Raw genomic sequence first — 18,008 nt, 5'->3', positions numbered from 1 at the left:
GATGGATTGAAGCTGTTTTGTCACATACCAACATATGTTGAAAATATCTATATTGAGTAATTTGCTCAATTATTGAAACATTAAACCCAATTAACATATTAATTCTCTCTAGTGCACACACTTACTGCAGGTTCCACATTTTACTTGCAACTCATTTAGTCATGTGGTGAGAAATCTCAGCTTCCTATTCATCATTCAGCATTCCTATTGAATCTCAAATCAAAGCAGTACTGGCAAAGCAACAGAGCTCTCCCAGTTTTATGCCAGCACAATGCTTGACTGATCAATTCAATTTTGCTTCCTGAATGTGGCAGTATGCATATTTTATTGCATACTGTGATTTTTGCTTGACAGATTGTGCTGGCTCATACTAATTAGGACGAATATCAGAGGAGAGCTTTTTAATGAAATAAAAGAGTGTACTTCAGAGGTAGTCTTTGAGAACAGAGTGTATTTAATAACACTCCAGTGCAAATCTCCAGCTCCCAAAACTGAAATATGGACATATACCATAATTTCAGGCACCCAGCTTAGGGCAGCCTAGGGATGGCATGGAAAATCACCCTTACAAACAGTTTTTTTCTGTTTCCACCAGAACTTTCTAGGCGAATGAAACAAATCAATAGTTAAAAATGTATGTGGGAATAACACAGAGGTTTATTGGAAGGCCAATCTTTCCTATAAATTGTCCAGGTGTGTTGAACTTTTTGTGTGTCAGGAGACAGACTGGGGTCCCCAGGCTGGGTTGTGGTGCCTGATATATCCTGAGGGATGTATCCTGAGGGATATATCAGGTGTCTTTAATAGCATAGGTGCATCACAGCTCTTTCCTCCTCTCTCACTCTGCTTCCTTAGTAGGATGTAAAAAGGCTATTTCTGCCCCAGTTAATAATCCAGGAGTTGGTTTGCCCTCTGGCCTTTAGAGAAAGGACACACAGAAATGGTTTTCCATAGAGTTATCTTCTTTTTGTATTTACAATATCTAATATTGAGATGCTTGTCAAAATGTTGCTTTGAAGGCATTTTTGGTTAAAAGAGGAGCTTAAATTTGTTTATGAGTAATGATTAAGTGTTATTTATAACCACCAGATGTAAAGGTATATGTATGTATACATGGTAATATTTCTAATTACTTTAATAGGTTATAAAAATATAAATGGATGTTGAAATAGCCTGCCATTTAACAATTAAAATGTCATAGATTTGCCTTGGCCTCAGCTACCTTTTATATTCTCATGAACTTCAGAACCTTTCAAAGATGTAAATGATTGTACAAACAGCAAGTGGGTGTATAAAAGGTATGAAAACTAAATTCAGTTTATACCAGTTGACAACTAAGTACCACAGTTGTAATTTAATGACATTTAAAACTGTATGGTGTTTGATATGATTCTATTCATCATTTAATAATAATGCATCTCTGTTGGCTTTAGGGATGATACTGCTGATTTTTAATAATAATACAATTATTCTCTAGATAGGAATTTCTCATGATTAACTTGAAAAATAAATGTCCATATTACTGACATGTATGCTTAAACAGGATTGTTCTGGTTCTCCTACTATAAAGTAAGAAAAGGTTGAGAAAGTACTCAACCCAGTATTATTCATAATGTTAAAAACATTGATGTTGCAAATTAACAAACAATAGCAGGCTCAGAAAAATAAGATTTAAATTTCAAGATTAGATCAAGATGAAAACCAGAAATTTTGTTGCAGTTGGAAAAAAGAATTCCTAAAATCTTAACAGGCATTTGACTATATCTAGAAATAAACTGGAAACAAGAACGTTTTATATTCTTTCATACCACTGTGTCAGTGGGGAAACCTTCTCTAGCTAAGTTAAGCCTAGTGCTGTTCCTGAATTTTTTCTGTCATCATTGTAATCAAAAGATATTGCATGTAATACTGTATATATTCATCTTTTTTGCAGGCCAACCTTTACAAATCGGTGCCTATAGTAACTGAGAGTCAGCTGGTATGTAGAGCACAGCTGTGATACACTGTTTTCAAAACTTGCACAAGACAAAATTTTATTAATTATTTGCTTTCTTAGTCCTTTGAAAAAAGGACTAAGACTAAGAAAAAAGGACTCCAGTCAATATCTTTTTACAAAGCTGCATGGCTTCTACAGAACTGTATTGTTGTTTTCTTTTTCTGTGCTGAATTACACACCCATTTCAAGTATCTGTAAATCCTGTCACTGCTTGTAAACCCATGGGCCAAATGTCAAACTACAGAGTCATGCTGGATCTTGAGGTGCATGACAGCAGTAGAATCAGCTGCTGCTTCTTGGACTCTTTTAATATTCCACTTGTGCAGTTTTGTTTAAATGTGAAATGATTTTAGCATCTATTTTCTTCTTACACTCTATTTTACATCAAAGCTGCTTTAATGAGTGAAAAGCAAGGGTAAGATCAAGTAATAAAGGGAGATTATGTATCAGATGTTCATTTAAGCTCTGATCACAAATTCATCTTGTTGGAGACAAAATTTCTGAAGAAGAGTCAGAAGAGAAATCACGGAGCCTGCCCAAGTGACAGTGATCATTAATGGATGCTTAGGGAAAAAAGGAGATGTGGATGAGAAATTTTTCCCTTGTATTTTAAATAATGGAATCTTAGGGACTTCCTGAATCAATTTCTTCTCCTAACAAGCTTTGACTAAATCTGCTTTCATTATTTTTCCAGTTACTTTTTGAATTTTGTTATATTTTGATCTTTATTACATTCTCTAGCAGTAGACTTTACTTTTAAATTATCCATGGTGCAAAATAGTACTTTAGTCCTTTGTTTTAAGCCTATGACTTGACCTCAGTTCTTGTACTGAAATAGCAAATAATTTTTCTTACTTTCCTTTCTAAATAATATAAGTTTTTCTAGATATTGCAATAATATCTAGACGTAGCACTACCAGTCATGTCTTTTTCGTGTAGAAAATTAAAAATTGCTTTTTCACTCTTTGAAAAGTATGGATACTGTCCCAAATCACTGATGATCCTTCTTGCCCTTCTCTATATCTTTTTCAGAGATTTGTTTTTGAGGTTGGGAGACTAAAACCATAAATTTCTCTTGTATAGCTCTGAATACAGAACATTCTATTTACATGAGGATGTGATAAGGTCCTTTATTGCTATTTCTATTCCTTTCTTAATTTATAGTTCTTTATTTAGTTCTTCCTGCTTGTATTGAGCAGCAAGCCAATGTTTGCACAGAACTATACACAATAAAGTCAAGATATATTTCCTGAGTAGTGAGAGCTGGTTTCTCAGCTAATTAGCTTATTGGTGCATGAGCATGAGGAAATTTGGGATGTAGTTTAGCTTTTTGCTGTGAAATGTGTCAATGCTGAATTCAGTTATGTTTCACCTGCCTTTTATTATTCATTTACTCAGTATTTTAGGATCTCTCTGTAAGTTTTTGCACCAATAGTTTTAGTCCTCTAATTAGTATTACCGCCAAACTTTGTCACCTTACCAGACAATCTTTCTGTCTGATCTGCATCCATAATTCGAAGCCCAGATTCCCGAGCAGATTTCTCAGGAACTCTGTGACTTGTTCCAACCCTGGTGCTGGGGACAGGGACACCTTTGACTACACCACATTGCTCAGAGCTCCATCCAACCTGATGAGGGCTGGGGCATCCACAACTTCTCTGGGCAACCTGTTCCAGTGCCTCACCACTCTTAGAGTAAATAATTTCTTCCTAATACGTAATCTAAACCTGCCCTCTTTCTGTTTCAAGCAAATCTCCCTTGTTCTGTCACTGATGGAATGGGGTTGCAACTGGGACCTGACCCACCAGTTTCAGCAAGATCTCAGGAGCAACCAGGGTCATAATAACAGGGTAGAAAATTAGAGGCGAACGTGCCCATACCTCTGCCAACATTCAGTCTTCTCATTTTTTGGACAGATACTATGCAAGGCTCATTTTCATGAAAAGTTCCTGGGGGAGGGTGGCCATGTCCATGCTGCCCATAGAGAGGCACCCCAGCCCAGCCTGTAGATTATTTCTATTTGTGCATTTGCTGACCTGGGCCAAACCCATGCCAGACAATGCCCTGGCACTGGGTCAGTATCACTGATTATGGGTCAGCTCTGAAACTTGTGCTTTGGCCCTGTATAATTTGCTGAAAGTTCTGCGCACATACAATGGCAGCCCAGTGCTACCATGACAGCCTTTAACCATTTTTTCATGTTGTTGTAGGAAGACCAGCGATTTCCTTGGCAAAACTTAGTTTTAAATTGTTTCTCAGCATGTCAGCTGTGACATTTGTCATCAAAGAAAGAGTTCAAGTTCTTAGTTTTGGATCAAAGATTTTATGTAGTTTGTCAGAGTGCTAATAAAGTGTTTAGAATTCTGGTTGCTGGCTGATATCTGTCACTGTTAGCAGAGTCAGACATAAACATATGACTCAGTCAGCATTTGAGTACATGATGTTGTTTAGAAAATGCTTCCTTAAAAGCATTTCTACAGCATGCATTTGGAAGAGGTTTCTTACAAAAGGAGAGTAGTTTATCCTTGATGATTTCAGGTACCACAATGGGCTTTTGATTGCATGGTTACATGGTGTGGAGGAGTGCCAGAAGACCACATGTCCTTTGTCTGCATAATAATGACTTGATAGCAACTGCACCTTTCTTTTTAAATTTATATTTACTTTATTTTGAAATCCAGACATTTTACAGATGCTTTTCAGAAATATTGATAGAAAAATAAGCATCTTTTGGTGAATCCTACAAAGATATAGTCGTGAAATATGGACTAGAAATTCATTGAATAAGCACTGCATCTTTGAAAGAGTTGATCTTTGTAATGAAAATATTTTTGATCCAGCTTGACAGTTACTACTCTTTAAAAAAAATTAATATCACTGCATGGCTGATTTTTTGCTTTCAGTTGATTTTTCATGCTTGATGAGACAAATGAAAGGGCCCCAATCTGTGTAGAGGATGGTGAGTAGAAAACACAAATCTAAGAGAAGATATTTTGCTCCCTGGGCCTTGCTCTGCCCAGGAGTGTTGCACTCATGCCTGCCTCTGCTGCCTTCACCTCAGACCCTGGGCTGAGCTCTGTCCTTTCCCAGGGCAGAAGCAGAGCACAAAACACCCTCCGCACCCTCCCCTCAATGGACATTGCTGGATGCCTGCAGATCCTGTTTTAAGGGGATCCATGACTCAGTTTACACACTACATCCAGCAATCTCAGCTGAATCATTTTAAGCTTACTTTCATAGTAAACTTCTCTTTTTCCAGACTGACTGATGAACTGTATTGCTATTATAAATAGACAGCAGGGTGTTATTGAGTATACATATTTATTTTATAAATAAATCTAATAGTGAATCAAGTTTCTTCTCTGCATTTTTATACCCAGTTGGATACTGTAGATGGGAAGCTGTGACAACACTTATTTCTCAGTCCCAGCTGGGCAAGCTGCCTCTCTGTGCTGCAACCATAGAAGGAGCTCAGTAGCAGTCCTGTTGTTACTACCTTCATCAGTTGTGACATAGACCACATATTTTCTATGGGTTAGTCATAACAGAAGAGAATACAACTGACTCATTTAAAAGTTTAAATTCAATCATGGATCTTGGAAGACTTGACTGCTTTAAAAATTCCAGTGAGAAAGTGTACTTTTTCTTCCTTTTTTGGCTCACTGAACCTGTCTATTTTAAAATTATCCCTTAGCCTCTGTTTAGAGTTTATGCCACAATCCATCTTGTCAGATTTTACAGTAAGAATTAAAAAAAAATATCACAGATATACTAAATTGAGAAGGTAATAGTCAAATTTTTTGGTTCACTGGTTGACAACCAAGGAATATTTTCTTGGTGAAATAATCAAATTTGTCTGAAATGATAGATATCACATATCCATGCTGATCAGATCCTCTAAAAGTGTACTTTTCTGACTGAATTCTTAAAGATACTGTCACTGTCACCGAGGTGAGTGGCTCCAATGCTGGCATGATTGGCAGTGGAGCACTGCAGTGGGGTGCAAGAGGGGCTTCCTGAGCCAGGGGAACCTCAGATGGAGCTGGAGAGAACTGCTGGATGGTCAGGCTCAGAGAGTGGTGGGGAAGGGGGTTAAATCTGGCTGGTGGCCACCCACAAGGGGTGTTCCCCAAGGCTCAGTATTGCAGCCTGTTCTGCTTAGTATCTTTATTGATGATCTGTGTGAGAGGATTTAATGCACCCTCAGCCAGTTTGCAAGTTGGGTGTTGATCTTCTGGGTAGGAGGGTTCTGTGCAGAGGGATCTGGACAGGCAGGGTAGATGGGCTGAGGCCAATTGTATGAGGTTCAGCAAGGCCGAGTGCTGGGTCCTGCCCTTGGGGCACAACAGCCCCATGCAGAGCTACAGGCTGGGCCAGAGGGGCTGGAATGGGGCCCAGTGGGAAATGGCCTGGGGGTGCTGGTCAGCAGCAGCTGAACATGAGCCAGTGTGTGCCCAGGTGCCCAGGAAGGGCAGTGGCATCCTGGCCTGTTCCAGCAAGTGTGACCAGCAGGAGCAGGGCAGGGATTGTCCCCCTGCACTCAGCACTGCTGGGGCCACACCTCCAGTGCTGGGTCCAGCTCTGGGCCCCTCACTGTGAGAAAGTCACTGAGGGGCTGGAGTGAGTCCAGGGAAGGGCAGTGGAGCTGGGGCAGGGTCTGGAGCACAAGGGCTGTGAGGAGCAGCTGAGGGAGCTGGGGGTGTTTAGCCTGGAGAGGAGGAGGCTCAGGGGAGACCTTACCACTGTCTACAAGTGCCTGAAAGGAGACTGTAGCAAGGTATTGATAAGACAAGGGGAAATGGCCTCAAGTCATGTCAGGGAAGGTTTATACTGAACATTAGGGAAAGTTTCTTCAGGTTGCACAGGGAAGTGGTTGAATCACCATCCCTGGAAGAATTTTAAAGATATGTAGATGTGGCTCTTAGTGATATAGTTTACTGGTGGATTTGGCAGTGGTAGGTCATTGGTGGGACTCTATTATCTTAGAGGCCTTTTCCAATAAAAAAATTTCTATTTTACATATGTATCATTTACAGCACCTGAAATCAATATTAAGTCTTTATTTTTGGTACTCTGTCTTAAAATTTCCACTCATTGGGCATAATATTCTGCAGGTATTTAAAAGATTTGTAGCTGGAGTGCTCAGGTACATGGTTTAGTGGTGAACTTGGCAGTAGTAGGTTTATGGGTGGACTCAATGATTGTAAGGGTCTTTTCCATCCTGTGTGATTCAGTGACTCTATGACTCTATAAAATCCAGGATTCAGTGGCTCTATGACTCTGTAAAATCCAGCACACAATCACTGGTATTATTGCCCAATAAGACTTTTCCTAACATGCTTCTGCCTGGGTGTAAGTTAACAGCATCACAGGTTGTCCTTGCTTCCTTCACAGTTTTGAGGAGCCCAGTGTAAAAGCAGATGTGTGGCTGTGCATAAAGTGTGACTTGAACTAATCAGGCTGCAGCTGAACAGCCAGAAAAAAAACCAAAAAAAACCAGCCAGCAAAACCCACAAACCATGGTCTGACAGCTCTGTAGCTATTTTTTGTCAGTCAAAAACACATGCCAGTGATGAAGTTCTGTGCCTAAAAGCAGCTCTTGGCACTTTTCCCCACTATATGTATTAGAAGTAGTCCAGGCAGCATGACACCTGAATAATTTTGGTGGTGAAACACATAATTAAGAAAATTTTTTAAAATATACAGTACAGCCCCACCAGAATTGACTTGTCTAACAAATATTCTGTAAATGGTAAGGTGTTTTATGTGATTCTTCTTCCATCTCTTTTCTCCTGGGTGTGCTATGGGTCAAGACAAAACCTGGTGTTATTCGTCCTGTGCTGGTGAAAGCAAAGAGTGCACAGCAAAAGGAGGAGCCCTATCAACCCAATCCTTTTAAAAAGTACCTTGAAGAAATCAGTGATCAAAATATTGAGCAGGTGAGTAGCTCTCACTCTGAAGGATTTTGTAGCCTCAGCTAATTTCCCTAAAGATGAAGGAATAAACATAGATCCTTGTTTTGCTCCTGTCTCTTCCTTTTTTTTTTTTTTTTTTTTTTTTTTTTTTTTTTTTTTTTTTTTCTGCAAAGTGAGATGATTCCCCAAGGGGCACCTGGCTCCTAAAGGAAAGTCTTCAAGCTGAGATGGGCAGCTGGGCTTTCTACAGGGCATTTTTTTGGTTATGTAAACACCTGTATGTTGAGGAGAGGGGCTTTTCATGATGTCTGTAAGAAACATTGTAAAAAAGAGGATTGAAATCCTTCATTTCCCTGTCAAACAGATATCTAGGTCATATCTACTAGAAAGTGCTTCCTTCATCTGGGGCCCAGACCTGAATTCTCTCTGAAGCAAATGATAGTGAGAACTGGGCAAGGCTCACAACTTCCTCTCCAAGGCAGACTGCAGAGGAGCCCCAGTGTGTTTCTGTTTCACTTCCAGTCCATATCTTCTCCAGTCCATATCTCCCCCAGTCCATATATAGCCCAGTCCATGTCTCCCCCAGTCCATTTCTCCCCCAGCTCCATGTCCATCTCCCTCCACAGACTGAGGGTACAGTAGTACCACATGTGATGCTGGGGCAGCAAAGATGCTGACTTCTCCCACAGCCCTCTGCCTGAAGCTGTAGGATTACTTTGCAAAAACACATCTTGGGCTGTGCTGACCTGTGTGAGGCATTATCTCAGAGAAACTCCAGATAAATGGCTGTGAGAGCCTTTCCTCATGCATTTGTGTTTGTGCCCATTATTGGGAAAAAAACCTTACATATGATGCACAATCTGAATGTCCCTGTAAGATTTTGTTATTAACCTATCCAGTATGTTCCAAATCTTCCATCTGGAGGGAAGTAAAATGAAACCAATAGTCCTCTTGTCAGACACAATGTGAATAAAATACCTTACTAATTGAATTTCTCTTACTCCTGTGTCTCCTTACGCCTCTCTACTCATATTAGACATTTTTGCAATGGCAGTTCTCTCTTCTTCCTTTTAAAACAGAATTTAATTAAGAATTTAATTTTAGCTCTTTCCATTCCTCTCCATAGCTCTGATTTGATGTAGAAAAATCCAAGAACTCCTCAAGAGTACTGCAGCAGTACAGAGTTAAATAATTGTGGTATGAGTGAGTTCCAGCAACACATACGGGTGGCATCAGAAGGTTTCCATAGAATGTAGAGTTTATATAAAATATAGGAAAAAATGAATAAAAAAATAGTGATTTTCAGTTTGACTTTGAACTTTTGAGGTTGATAGTGAATATTTGAGTTCAGTGACTACAGGTGAGTTGATAGTGAGTTATTTATGCTTTAACTTACTGAAAGCCTTCAGATTCCAAGGTGCTGTGCTGCCATTTTCCTGGGATGAAAGAGCAGGAGAGTTATCTGGACATTTTACTATAGAGCTTTTGCCCTAGGCCACCTCAGCAGAGCCTTCCTGTAAAGGCAGGGGCAGTTCCGACCTCCCTTTCATCAGGGCTGGACACTGATTATGCTGGCTATAGCTTTACTGATGAAAGTATACCAAACTTCCTCTTTTCAGACAGATATAAACCTGGGGTTATTGCCAGGGCTTGAAGCATTATGACATTTGAAGCTGTGGAAACCAATCAACTTATACTTTATAAACTACTTGTGGCACGTATTACTGAAATACTGACAGCATAATAAGTCTAATGTTGTTGTTACAATAGAAGGCAAAGTTATTTATGTGAAAGCTACACATTAGAATGAACAAAAAAATACTGCATTGTCTTTAATAGATGGAAAAGTTGATTTCTCAATTAATAGGTTCAGTTTTGCTTCCTTTATGTAAATAAATTATGTTGTACGCTTTGTAGTACTAACAAATTGATATCTTTGTCCTAAGCTAAGTAATATTACAAGTTCCTATAAAATACATATTATTTTAGAAGATCTTTATAAAGACATCTTTGTTCTGAAAAAAGAAGTAGTGACTTGTATTCAAATGGATTCACTTAACAGAAACTGGTTTTGTTTGTGTGAGAAATGGCTATATGATTCTTGTGGTCTCACAGAACAATTAATAGTATAATATTATGCTGATCTAGGGAAACACTGAAGTACCAAACAAGACAGCATATGCTCTTAATTTCAGCTCCTGCCTCCCAGATCAGGTTCGTGGTACTGATATCATATTCCTTGTGGGTGGAGGGGACTTGGATGCCCAAGTGAGGATGTTCACAATCTTTCAGCACCTGTGAAACTCGCCTGAGGGATTTTAGTGCCTGTAGGAAGGCTGCAGCACTGACTGTGGAACTGGGCTTGGTGCCAAGACAACAGCTTGAAAATTGCTCTGGTTGTCTCTAACTGTGGGGTTTTTAGCCTGTAAAGACTAATGACTCATTCTCCCCCTTCACCTGCTCTCAGTAAAAGCATTTTTGGCTGCATATTGGCTGACTTCTAAAGAGGGGGAGTTCTTTCTACCAATATTTCCCCCAAATTGGGTGAATTAACTGCTTGCATGGGATATAAGAGCTGGGAAATAAAACTAGGAGACTGGAAGTTAGGCATTCTGTTCTCTGTGGAGGAGCTGGTGCTAATCTGTCCTCAGATAAGAATTTAGGAGGCATTAATTGTGGCTGTGGGCCAAAGTGCTCATGCTGTTACAGATTTTCTCTGTTTTTCTTTGCAGATTTTCCCAGTCATGCATGGGAGGTTCAGCTCTTACATTTCTATTCTCTCTGAGTTTTCTTTTCCTTTCTTTCTAATACTGTTGCCAACAACAACCTCTCTAGGTAACGTTGCTGCCTCTCCTTCATGTAGCCCATCTTGAAAGGACAGACCCTTTCAGGCTGCATCTTTGAGGAGGGTAGAGAGTAGATGTGATTCCAGATGGCATCAGATTTATTAATTTATCTCTTTTGATTTTTCTTAGACCTCTGCATTACCTCCCTGCCCTGCTGAACCTCTCAGTGTGACACTGAGCACTGGTGACTGTGTGGGTGACATTCAGTTTGAGACATAATGATGCAGCCAGCTGTAACTGCTGACCTTCAGCTTCACATCCCTCTGTTGAACACACTGGGTGTTCTGCACACCATAGTAGCTTGTTTGTTTTTTATTTCATTGAGAAATGTAGTTATGTGGAAAAGTCAATTTCCTTTAGAATGGAATAGTTTTTCATTTAACAGGTAGATGATCTCACGCAGATAATCCAAAGTAATTAACAGAGAAAAAAATATCTAAATTAGCAAAGATCATCTGGAAAGGATGTAGTTCAGCTCACAGATATCTTTCATCATCTGTGTTCTGAGCACAGTGTGTATAGATTTAGACTCAAGTGCCAATAAAATTTATAAACCAAGGAAAAGCCCCAATTTATTTTGTTTTTTTTTTTCATGTTAGCATATGCTGCCACCTTTTCTTTTTGTTTTTTCCCCCACCCTGAGGGCCTTTAGAACTGGTATTACTGTTACCTAGTGGATATCCACACCTCAAACAATTTTTACAGAGAGAGTGTAATGTTTTTGAGGTTCCAATCCAACACTATTAAGCTTCCCACATTTTTAGATGCCTTTACTGGAGATTGTATTTTTCCCATCATGAGAAAGAAGTTTTTTTCCTCTTCATCCATTTCAGTAGCATTCCAGGATTTTTCTAAGTATGTCCCACTTTGTTCAAAAAAGAACCATGAAATACACTGGACCTGGAAATTAATCTGTAACAGTGCTGATATGACAGCTTTATGAAGATTTTGATTTGAAATTGGGGAAACAATATTTTTTGCAGGAAAGTTAAGCATTTTGCTACATAATTATGTGAAATGACTCATAAGGAATGTTAGACAATTCATGTGCTTGTAAATATTTATTAGCAAGAATGTTTACAGACTCCTTTGTAATTTAAAAAATAAATTACTTTGGGCAATGGAAGAAGGAGATAAAGATGAACTAAAGAGATATTAGCTCCATTTGGTGTGAACCTGTGTGACCAGTTTGCAGAAGTTTAGCATTAATAGGGGCAGGCCTGGTGCCTTTGAAGAGGCACGGCAGGAGGCAAGGCTGGTGTGAAGTGGCTGGGCTGCTGCCCAGCTCTGATCCTCTGCTTGCTCATGCTCACTCTTTTGGAGGGCAATGCATTAGCTTCTGCTGGAACTAATCACAGCTCTTGTCACAAATTTTCTGGTTCTTTGGCTCAAAGGCACAGCACAGTGAGTTGCTGGTCTAGACCGCCAGCCAACTAAGTGAGAATCCAGGATGTATTATGTCAACAGCCTTGATAAAATCTAAGTGCAAGATGTGTGCCAAAACCTGGGTATGCCTCCTTGACTCTATCCCAATTCTTTTGAAAATCTCTTTTTAAGAAGGGTTTTATCCTTAGGTGCAAAAAGAGCATACATATTGGGTTTTCTTAACGAGAAACACTACTAACTACTGACAACTTAGAGCAGCAAAAATTATTGTGTATGCACCTTCACTGGTTTAACACCTCAATGTCTCAAAAGTCTTGTTGGAGTCTTGCTAAAAACCCTGGAGTGCTCCTGCTCATATACAGATACAGCTGTCTTTTGTACCTTTCAGACATTTTACATTGGTTTTGTTCCTGTTTTATTAAATTCCCCAAACATGATGATTTTATCCTAGCACAGGATCCTTTAGGGATTTTCTTTTCTGTTGCTTGAGCACCAGTTGAGCTGCAGAAGGGAGTTGCACTGGACCCCAGTCAATCGAAGTATAAGTGGTTTAATGGGATATCTGCTGCAGGTTTTTGTGTGTGCACTTTCATGCCAATCAAAATGTTAAGTGTAGATCAATTGTATTGGCATAAAAGTTCAGTACCTTTCCTGGATCTATCAAGATCTAGGAGACATAAAATGGTGCAAGAAAAGCACTTTGCTTTCTGCCCAGACTTCTTTTTTATTTTTCTGCACCCATTAATTTGTTTCTGTTTACTTTTTCATAGACAATTGTCTCCTACACCCTCTGTATCCAACTAAACTGATCCCTCCAGCTAAGTCCCCTTTGTGTCCTTCCTCCATCTCCCCCACTGACTGTCCAAACTCTGGACTTTCAGCCACTTCTGTTGTGTGTGATGTTCATGAGAATCCTTATAGCCCTTACAGACACAACTTTTTGTACAACAAGGTGAGCATCAAGTATAGTGTGATTCAGGATCTGTGTAGGCTGTTATCCTTTTAATTCTAGGCAGAATTCAGTTGAGTCATTAGGATTCAGTGCTGGCAAGAGCTATGGGAGATGTATCTCACATGAGCCTGTGTGTCCAGCTCCCCTGGAGATATTACAGCTTTTCCTTTCCTTGACACGGCTCGTGTTGGGTCTGGCTTTCTCTAGATCAGCTAGGACAGGCTCCCACCACTTTTCATTCAAACTATTTCTTCTCTAAATCAGTAGAAATCTATTTCATCCCTCATGCTAAGATTAGTTTTAGTATTTCCCCTCACTAAAGTAATGGGGTATTTATTTTTTCCTTGGTGATTGAGAAAAGGGAGACTAATCCGAGAGAAATATAGACTTTTCCAGTGGCTCTCTCTGTCATGCTGACAAGCAGTTTTCTCTCGCCAGTGCAAAGTGAATGATATTCTTGCTGACATTTTTATCTTCTTTGAAACAGCACTGGAGAAGTTGGACAAAAATCTCTGTAGTCCGAGGTGTGTGGGTAACAGGGCTGGCTAATGAGTTTGTAAGGTGAAAATTGAAGTATTTGTGCCTAAATTTGCGCCTAAATGGAAGTATTTTGATGAGCAGCTGACACAAGATATTTACAGTACCTCAAGAGAGCTCCTGCCCTAGAAAAGCATCAGTTGTGGAAGTTCATAAAAGATGCTGTTTGAAACCTCTCAGATGCATCTCTTCTACTTCCTCTTTTTCTAACGCAGAATCTGTCTGGAAATGATCAAACCTTGTTTCCAGGAGAGACTGTCCCACTCTGAGCTGCACAGTGTACATTGTTTGGGATGCAAGAGGTTAAAATGTTGGCATTGGGTGCTGTTTATTTAATGCTGTGTCCTGGTTTCCTCTTCAGGGGAAGTACCAGGCTGAAATATGTGTCACTAGTTTCAAGCACGTTTGACAGGGAGTCAAGACTGCTTTGGAAAAATGTGTAATCTCTGCAGAGTATACATGTTGATCAGCTGCCAGGCTCTAAAGAAAAACCTGGAAATGCCTTTCTCCATTCTAGAAGCATGGTTTAGGTTAATAGGCAATGTCAATAGTGTTTGATATTGGCCCCTCCATCCCATGGGATTTACCATTTTACCCACTTATGAGGATAAACCAGGAATAAAACTAGAACTAAAATCAACCTTCCACTCTTACTTTGAGACAGCCTGAACAAAAGCACCTTTTCCCATCTGAGAGACTGGTTAAAACAGAACAAAAGTTCTGTTTAAATTTTTACTGAACTGGGCAGACATATTTGCTTAGGCAGAAAAGATTTTACAATGAAATATTTTGGAGAAGTTTCCTGGTTCATTGTAGGCATGCACATGAACAAACGAATAGTTCACATGACCAATAAATCCATTTCTATACAAGGAAAATGGATATTTACTGTTGCTAATGAAAACAATGCTAAAAACTCAGAAATTTGAATAGAAAAGTGAATAAGTCAGGAAAAAAGTGTCTGAAGGTAACTAAGAGAGTGTAATTTTTTGGTATATCATGTCAGCTGTTCTTTGGCAAACAGAATAATCAGATGTCAATACTGGGCTATTTTAATACAGACAGAGTTTTTTCCACCTCAGAAGCAAATATTCATCAGTTAGATTTTTTTTTATGCTTCTGTTTTGGTCTATAATATTAACATTCATTGATAAACAAAGGAATATTAATTTTGATTTTGTTTTCATAATCAATATTTAACATTTGATTCAGTATATGCTGATAAAATTCCTAACAATATTTGCCTACTATTTCCTGAACCACCCAGCTAAAGTCTTAAGGTAATAATGTTTTTAAAAAGAAACTATAAAATTTATAAAAAAATATAAGAACTTGCAGTAGCAGAAAATATAGCACAGCAGACACAGGATAAAGTGTCGGCATTTCAAACAGTTAGACCCATTCTGTAAACAACATCCTGACAGCATGGGAATTTCTTTCTGTTCTCTACTAAACCTGGACTATTTTCTCTGTTAGTTTCCTGGATTTTCCCCTTTCCACTTGCCATCCTTTAGGATAAGGAATAACATGCAGTGACTCACCTGCTGTCTCTCCAGCCACCCAGTAAACACGTGGTCAGTGTCCACAGGGTCAATCTATGAACGATGATAAGTTTCTAATTACGTGTTGTGTTTTGCTTCACCTTCCACTAGAGGGCAAAACCAGCTGGTATAAATTCTTATAACCATTCTAAATATGTTAAAAATGCAGTATTGAAAAAGGACAGGAGGTCACATTGAATTAAGTTATTTTCCACCAGTGTTGCCTCAGAAATGGGAAATGGAAACAACCAAAACGATTACCTATGTCTTATATTAGGGAGACTGGATATGGTGAGGACCTAATGCCAGGATCATGTCATTTGTTGGCTCAGGGTATAAGATAATATCAGCTTTATTGATCTGAAATGCTTATTGTGGTGTTGTTCAGGCAGGCTTGACTTGGTGCCAGATTGTTTTTTTGAAGTACCTGAATCTCCATAGGTGATGAAATTACAGAGATCAGGCTGAAAGATAGACCGGGCAGTTTTTGTGGATTATAACTGTTTGAAGTGATGAAATACATAATCTGTATACCAATAATTTCATAATGTGCTTTTAAGATTTGATAGAAGGAGGCAGTGGGAACCAAGGTATTGTGTCTCTCTCCTCACATCTGTGCACAGGCTACTTCTGAAATAAAAATGTTGTCCACTTAATTGAGCTGATTCTGTTCTTACTTGCCTTGTTATCTCTCTTGTCCTCTCCTTCCCCACTCTGTTGCCCAGCCACCAGGTGCTTCTGCTCTTATTTAAACTCCCCAGACTTTAATAATTACATGATTTAAAAGATTTATTGCTTAAAAAGCTCCTTTTCCTTTTGATTGCAACAAAAGAACTCAGGAAAAAGGAATGACATAAAAGTGTTGCAGTGATGGAGAGTCAGAGGAAATGTGGAGCTCTGTGGTTTGCTCCAAAGCATAGTTCTGATGGGAATTCCTCCAGTCTTTAAGGGAGAAATGTGGAAGAGCACAACTCTGCACCTGGGATACTGTGTCTAATTCTGGTCTCTGCAATTCAAAAAAGATGCAGACAGGCTGGTAAGAGTCGAAAGAAGGGCCACAGATGTGATCAAAGGACTGAGAAAGAGAACCTGCCCTAAGAGGAAAGACTGAAGGAGTTAGGTCTTTTCTTCCTGGAGAAGGAAAGGCTCAGGGAGGACCTCTTCACAAGATTCTAGTACTTAAAAAACAGTCAGGGAGAGGACAGAGGCTTTCTCTTATGGAGCCACATGGAGAAGACAAGGTACAATAGGTTCCACTAGCAGTAGGAGAGAATTAATCTTGTTATACAAAAGATTTTTTTTTTGTGACAGTGACCAATCACTGTAACAACCTCTTTAGAGATGTTCATAATCCCCACCAGAGGTAGTTTTCAAGACGTGTTTGGACAGGGTGCTAGGTAACCTCACCTAGGCTCTGTTTCCCTCAAAAGGCAGGGCCCTCCCAAACGGTGCTCTTCTAAGATTCTGTGCTTTATAGGAGGCACAGGAATAGATGTAAATACCTCTCAGGGCAGAGACCACTAGCTTTTAGAAAATTAGCTATTTTTTGAAGGAGAAAGGAATGACCTGCTCAAGCCAAGAGACAAGAACTGGATGAGTGTAGCTCCCTCAGTCTCTAAGTCTCCAGTGCCTTTCAAACTTTTCTTTCTGGCACCAAGGGCTGAATACACAATTTATGAACACTCCTGTGAAAATCTCCCTGTTTGTTAAATATTTAGCGGCACAACCTTTGAAAATGGATTGGAGGGAACTGCCTTTTTGCAAGCAGTGTGAGAAATGTTAAAAAATTACCATTTCTGTCTGGTCAGGCATTACTTATAACAGTAGCAGAGGACAAGTTCTCTTTAATCTCCAACTTTGTGCTCAAGCCAATTTAATTTTTTTCCTTAATGGTCTAAATGGAATTTTCTTGAAACCACTAAATGCAATCATGCCAAAAGTGTCAACTTTTCATAATCACTTGCAGATTTCCAGGCTCATAGGAAAGCAGAATATTTAAAGGGAGTCTTTATTATTTTTTAAATGAAATCTGTGGTGTTTACTTCATCATCCAATCTCCTACTCATTGGAGTTTGTATTTGATTAATAGTAGCATAGTGGGAAGTGACATTCTGTGAATACAGCAGCCTTTCAAGGTTGCCATGGAAAAGCACTTTTCTCCCAGACATCATCCCAACAGCTTTTATTTTCTGGAAGACAGTTTCTTTCTCTGTTTTGAACTTTGGTATTTAAATGTTGCACTTGTGTAGGTGTATTGTGGTTGATCAGTCTACTATCTGTGACCCAGAAAAATTGCTTTGGTGTAAAAAAGATATCAGAGTCAGTTCATTAGTGCTGAGCTACAAATTGGACCTCCTCGTTGGGAAAATATTAATGATTAATATTGCTGTGTCTTTGTATATTATTTTATAGCATTCTTGGGCTTAATGATTTATTTTAATGATATCATATTTATATGATATTTCTACCACTTTTGACTTGGTTTGATAGATTTTATAGATTTTATAGATTTTATAGATTTTATACTGTGTCATTTCAAAAAGTCTAGGGACATTGAAAACATAAATTAACCCTTTACATTATATAATTTTATTTCCCCTTAGTTGAAAGTATTCTTTTCTGTGCTTCTGTGGGTGGTTTACCATTTATTGTACTGAGTATTTCATGTTCATTGTCACTCAGATAATGCAGAAAGACATAAAACTGTTTAATGAAAATATTTGCTTGTTGTACATGTTTAAATTAATGTTTTAGTCTTCCTTCCTATTGTGAAGGAATGTATCTATGTTTAATATGGGTCTAGAGTGCCCAATTTATTTTCAAAGAGTAACTTGA

General features: G+C 38.9%; 1 protein-coding gene across 1 annotated transcript in view; it reads left to right on the top strand.

The window, feature by feature from the left end:
* MLIP (muscular LMNA interacting protein) overlaps positions 1–18,008 on the top strand; it is a 99,017-nt gene that overhangs the window by 68,841 nt on the left and 12,168 nt on the right. The window contains exons 10-11 of the mRNA XM_064710121.1: positions 1,934–1,978; positions 7,810–7,935. Coding sequence (XP_064566191.1) covers positions 1,934–1,978; positions 7,810–7,935 — 171 coding nt within the window. The remainder of the gene's footprint in view (positions 1–1,933; positions 1,979–7,809; positions 7,936–18,008) is intronic.

This window comes from Zonotrichia leucophrys, chromosome 3 (assembly GCF_028769735.1).
Source record: "Zonotrichia leucophrys gambelii isolate GWCS_2022_RI chromosome 3, RI_Zleu_2.0, whole genome shotgun sequence".
Classification (NCBI taxonomy): Eukaryota; Metazoa; Chordata; class Aves; order Passeriformes; family Passerellidae; genus Zonotrichia; species Zonotrichia leucophrys.
The sequence above is the reverse complement of the archived record's forward strand: the minus strand, read 5'-3'. Positions and strand labels throughout refer to the sequence as shown.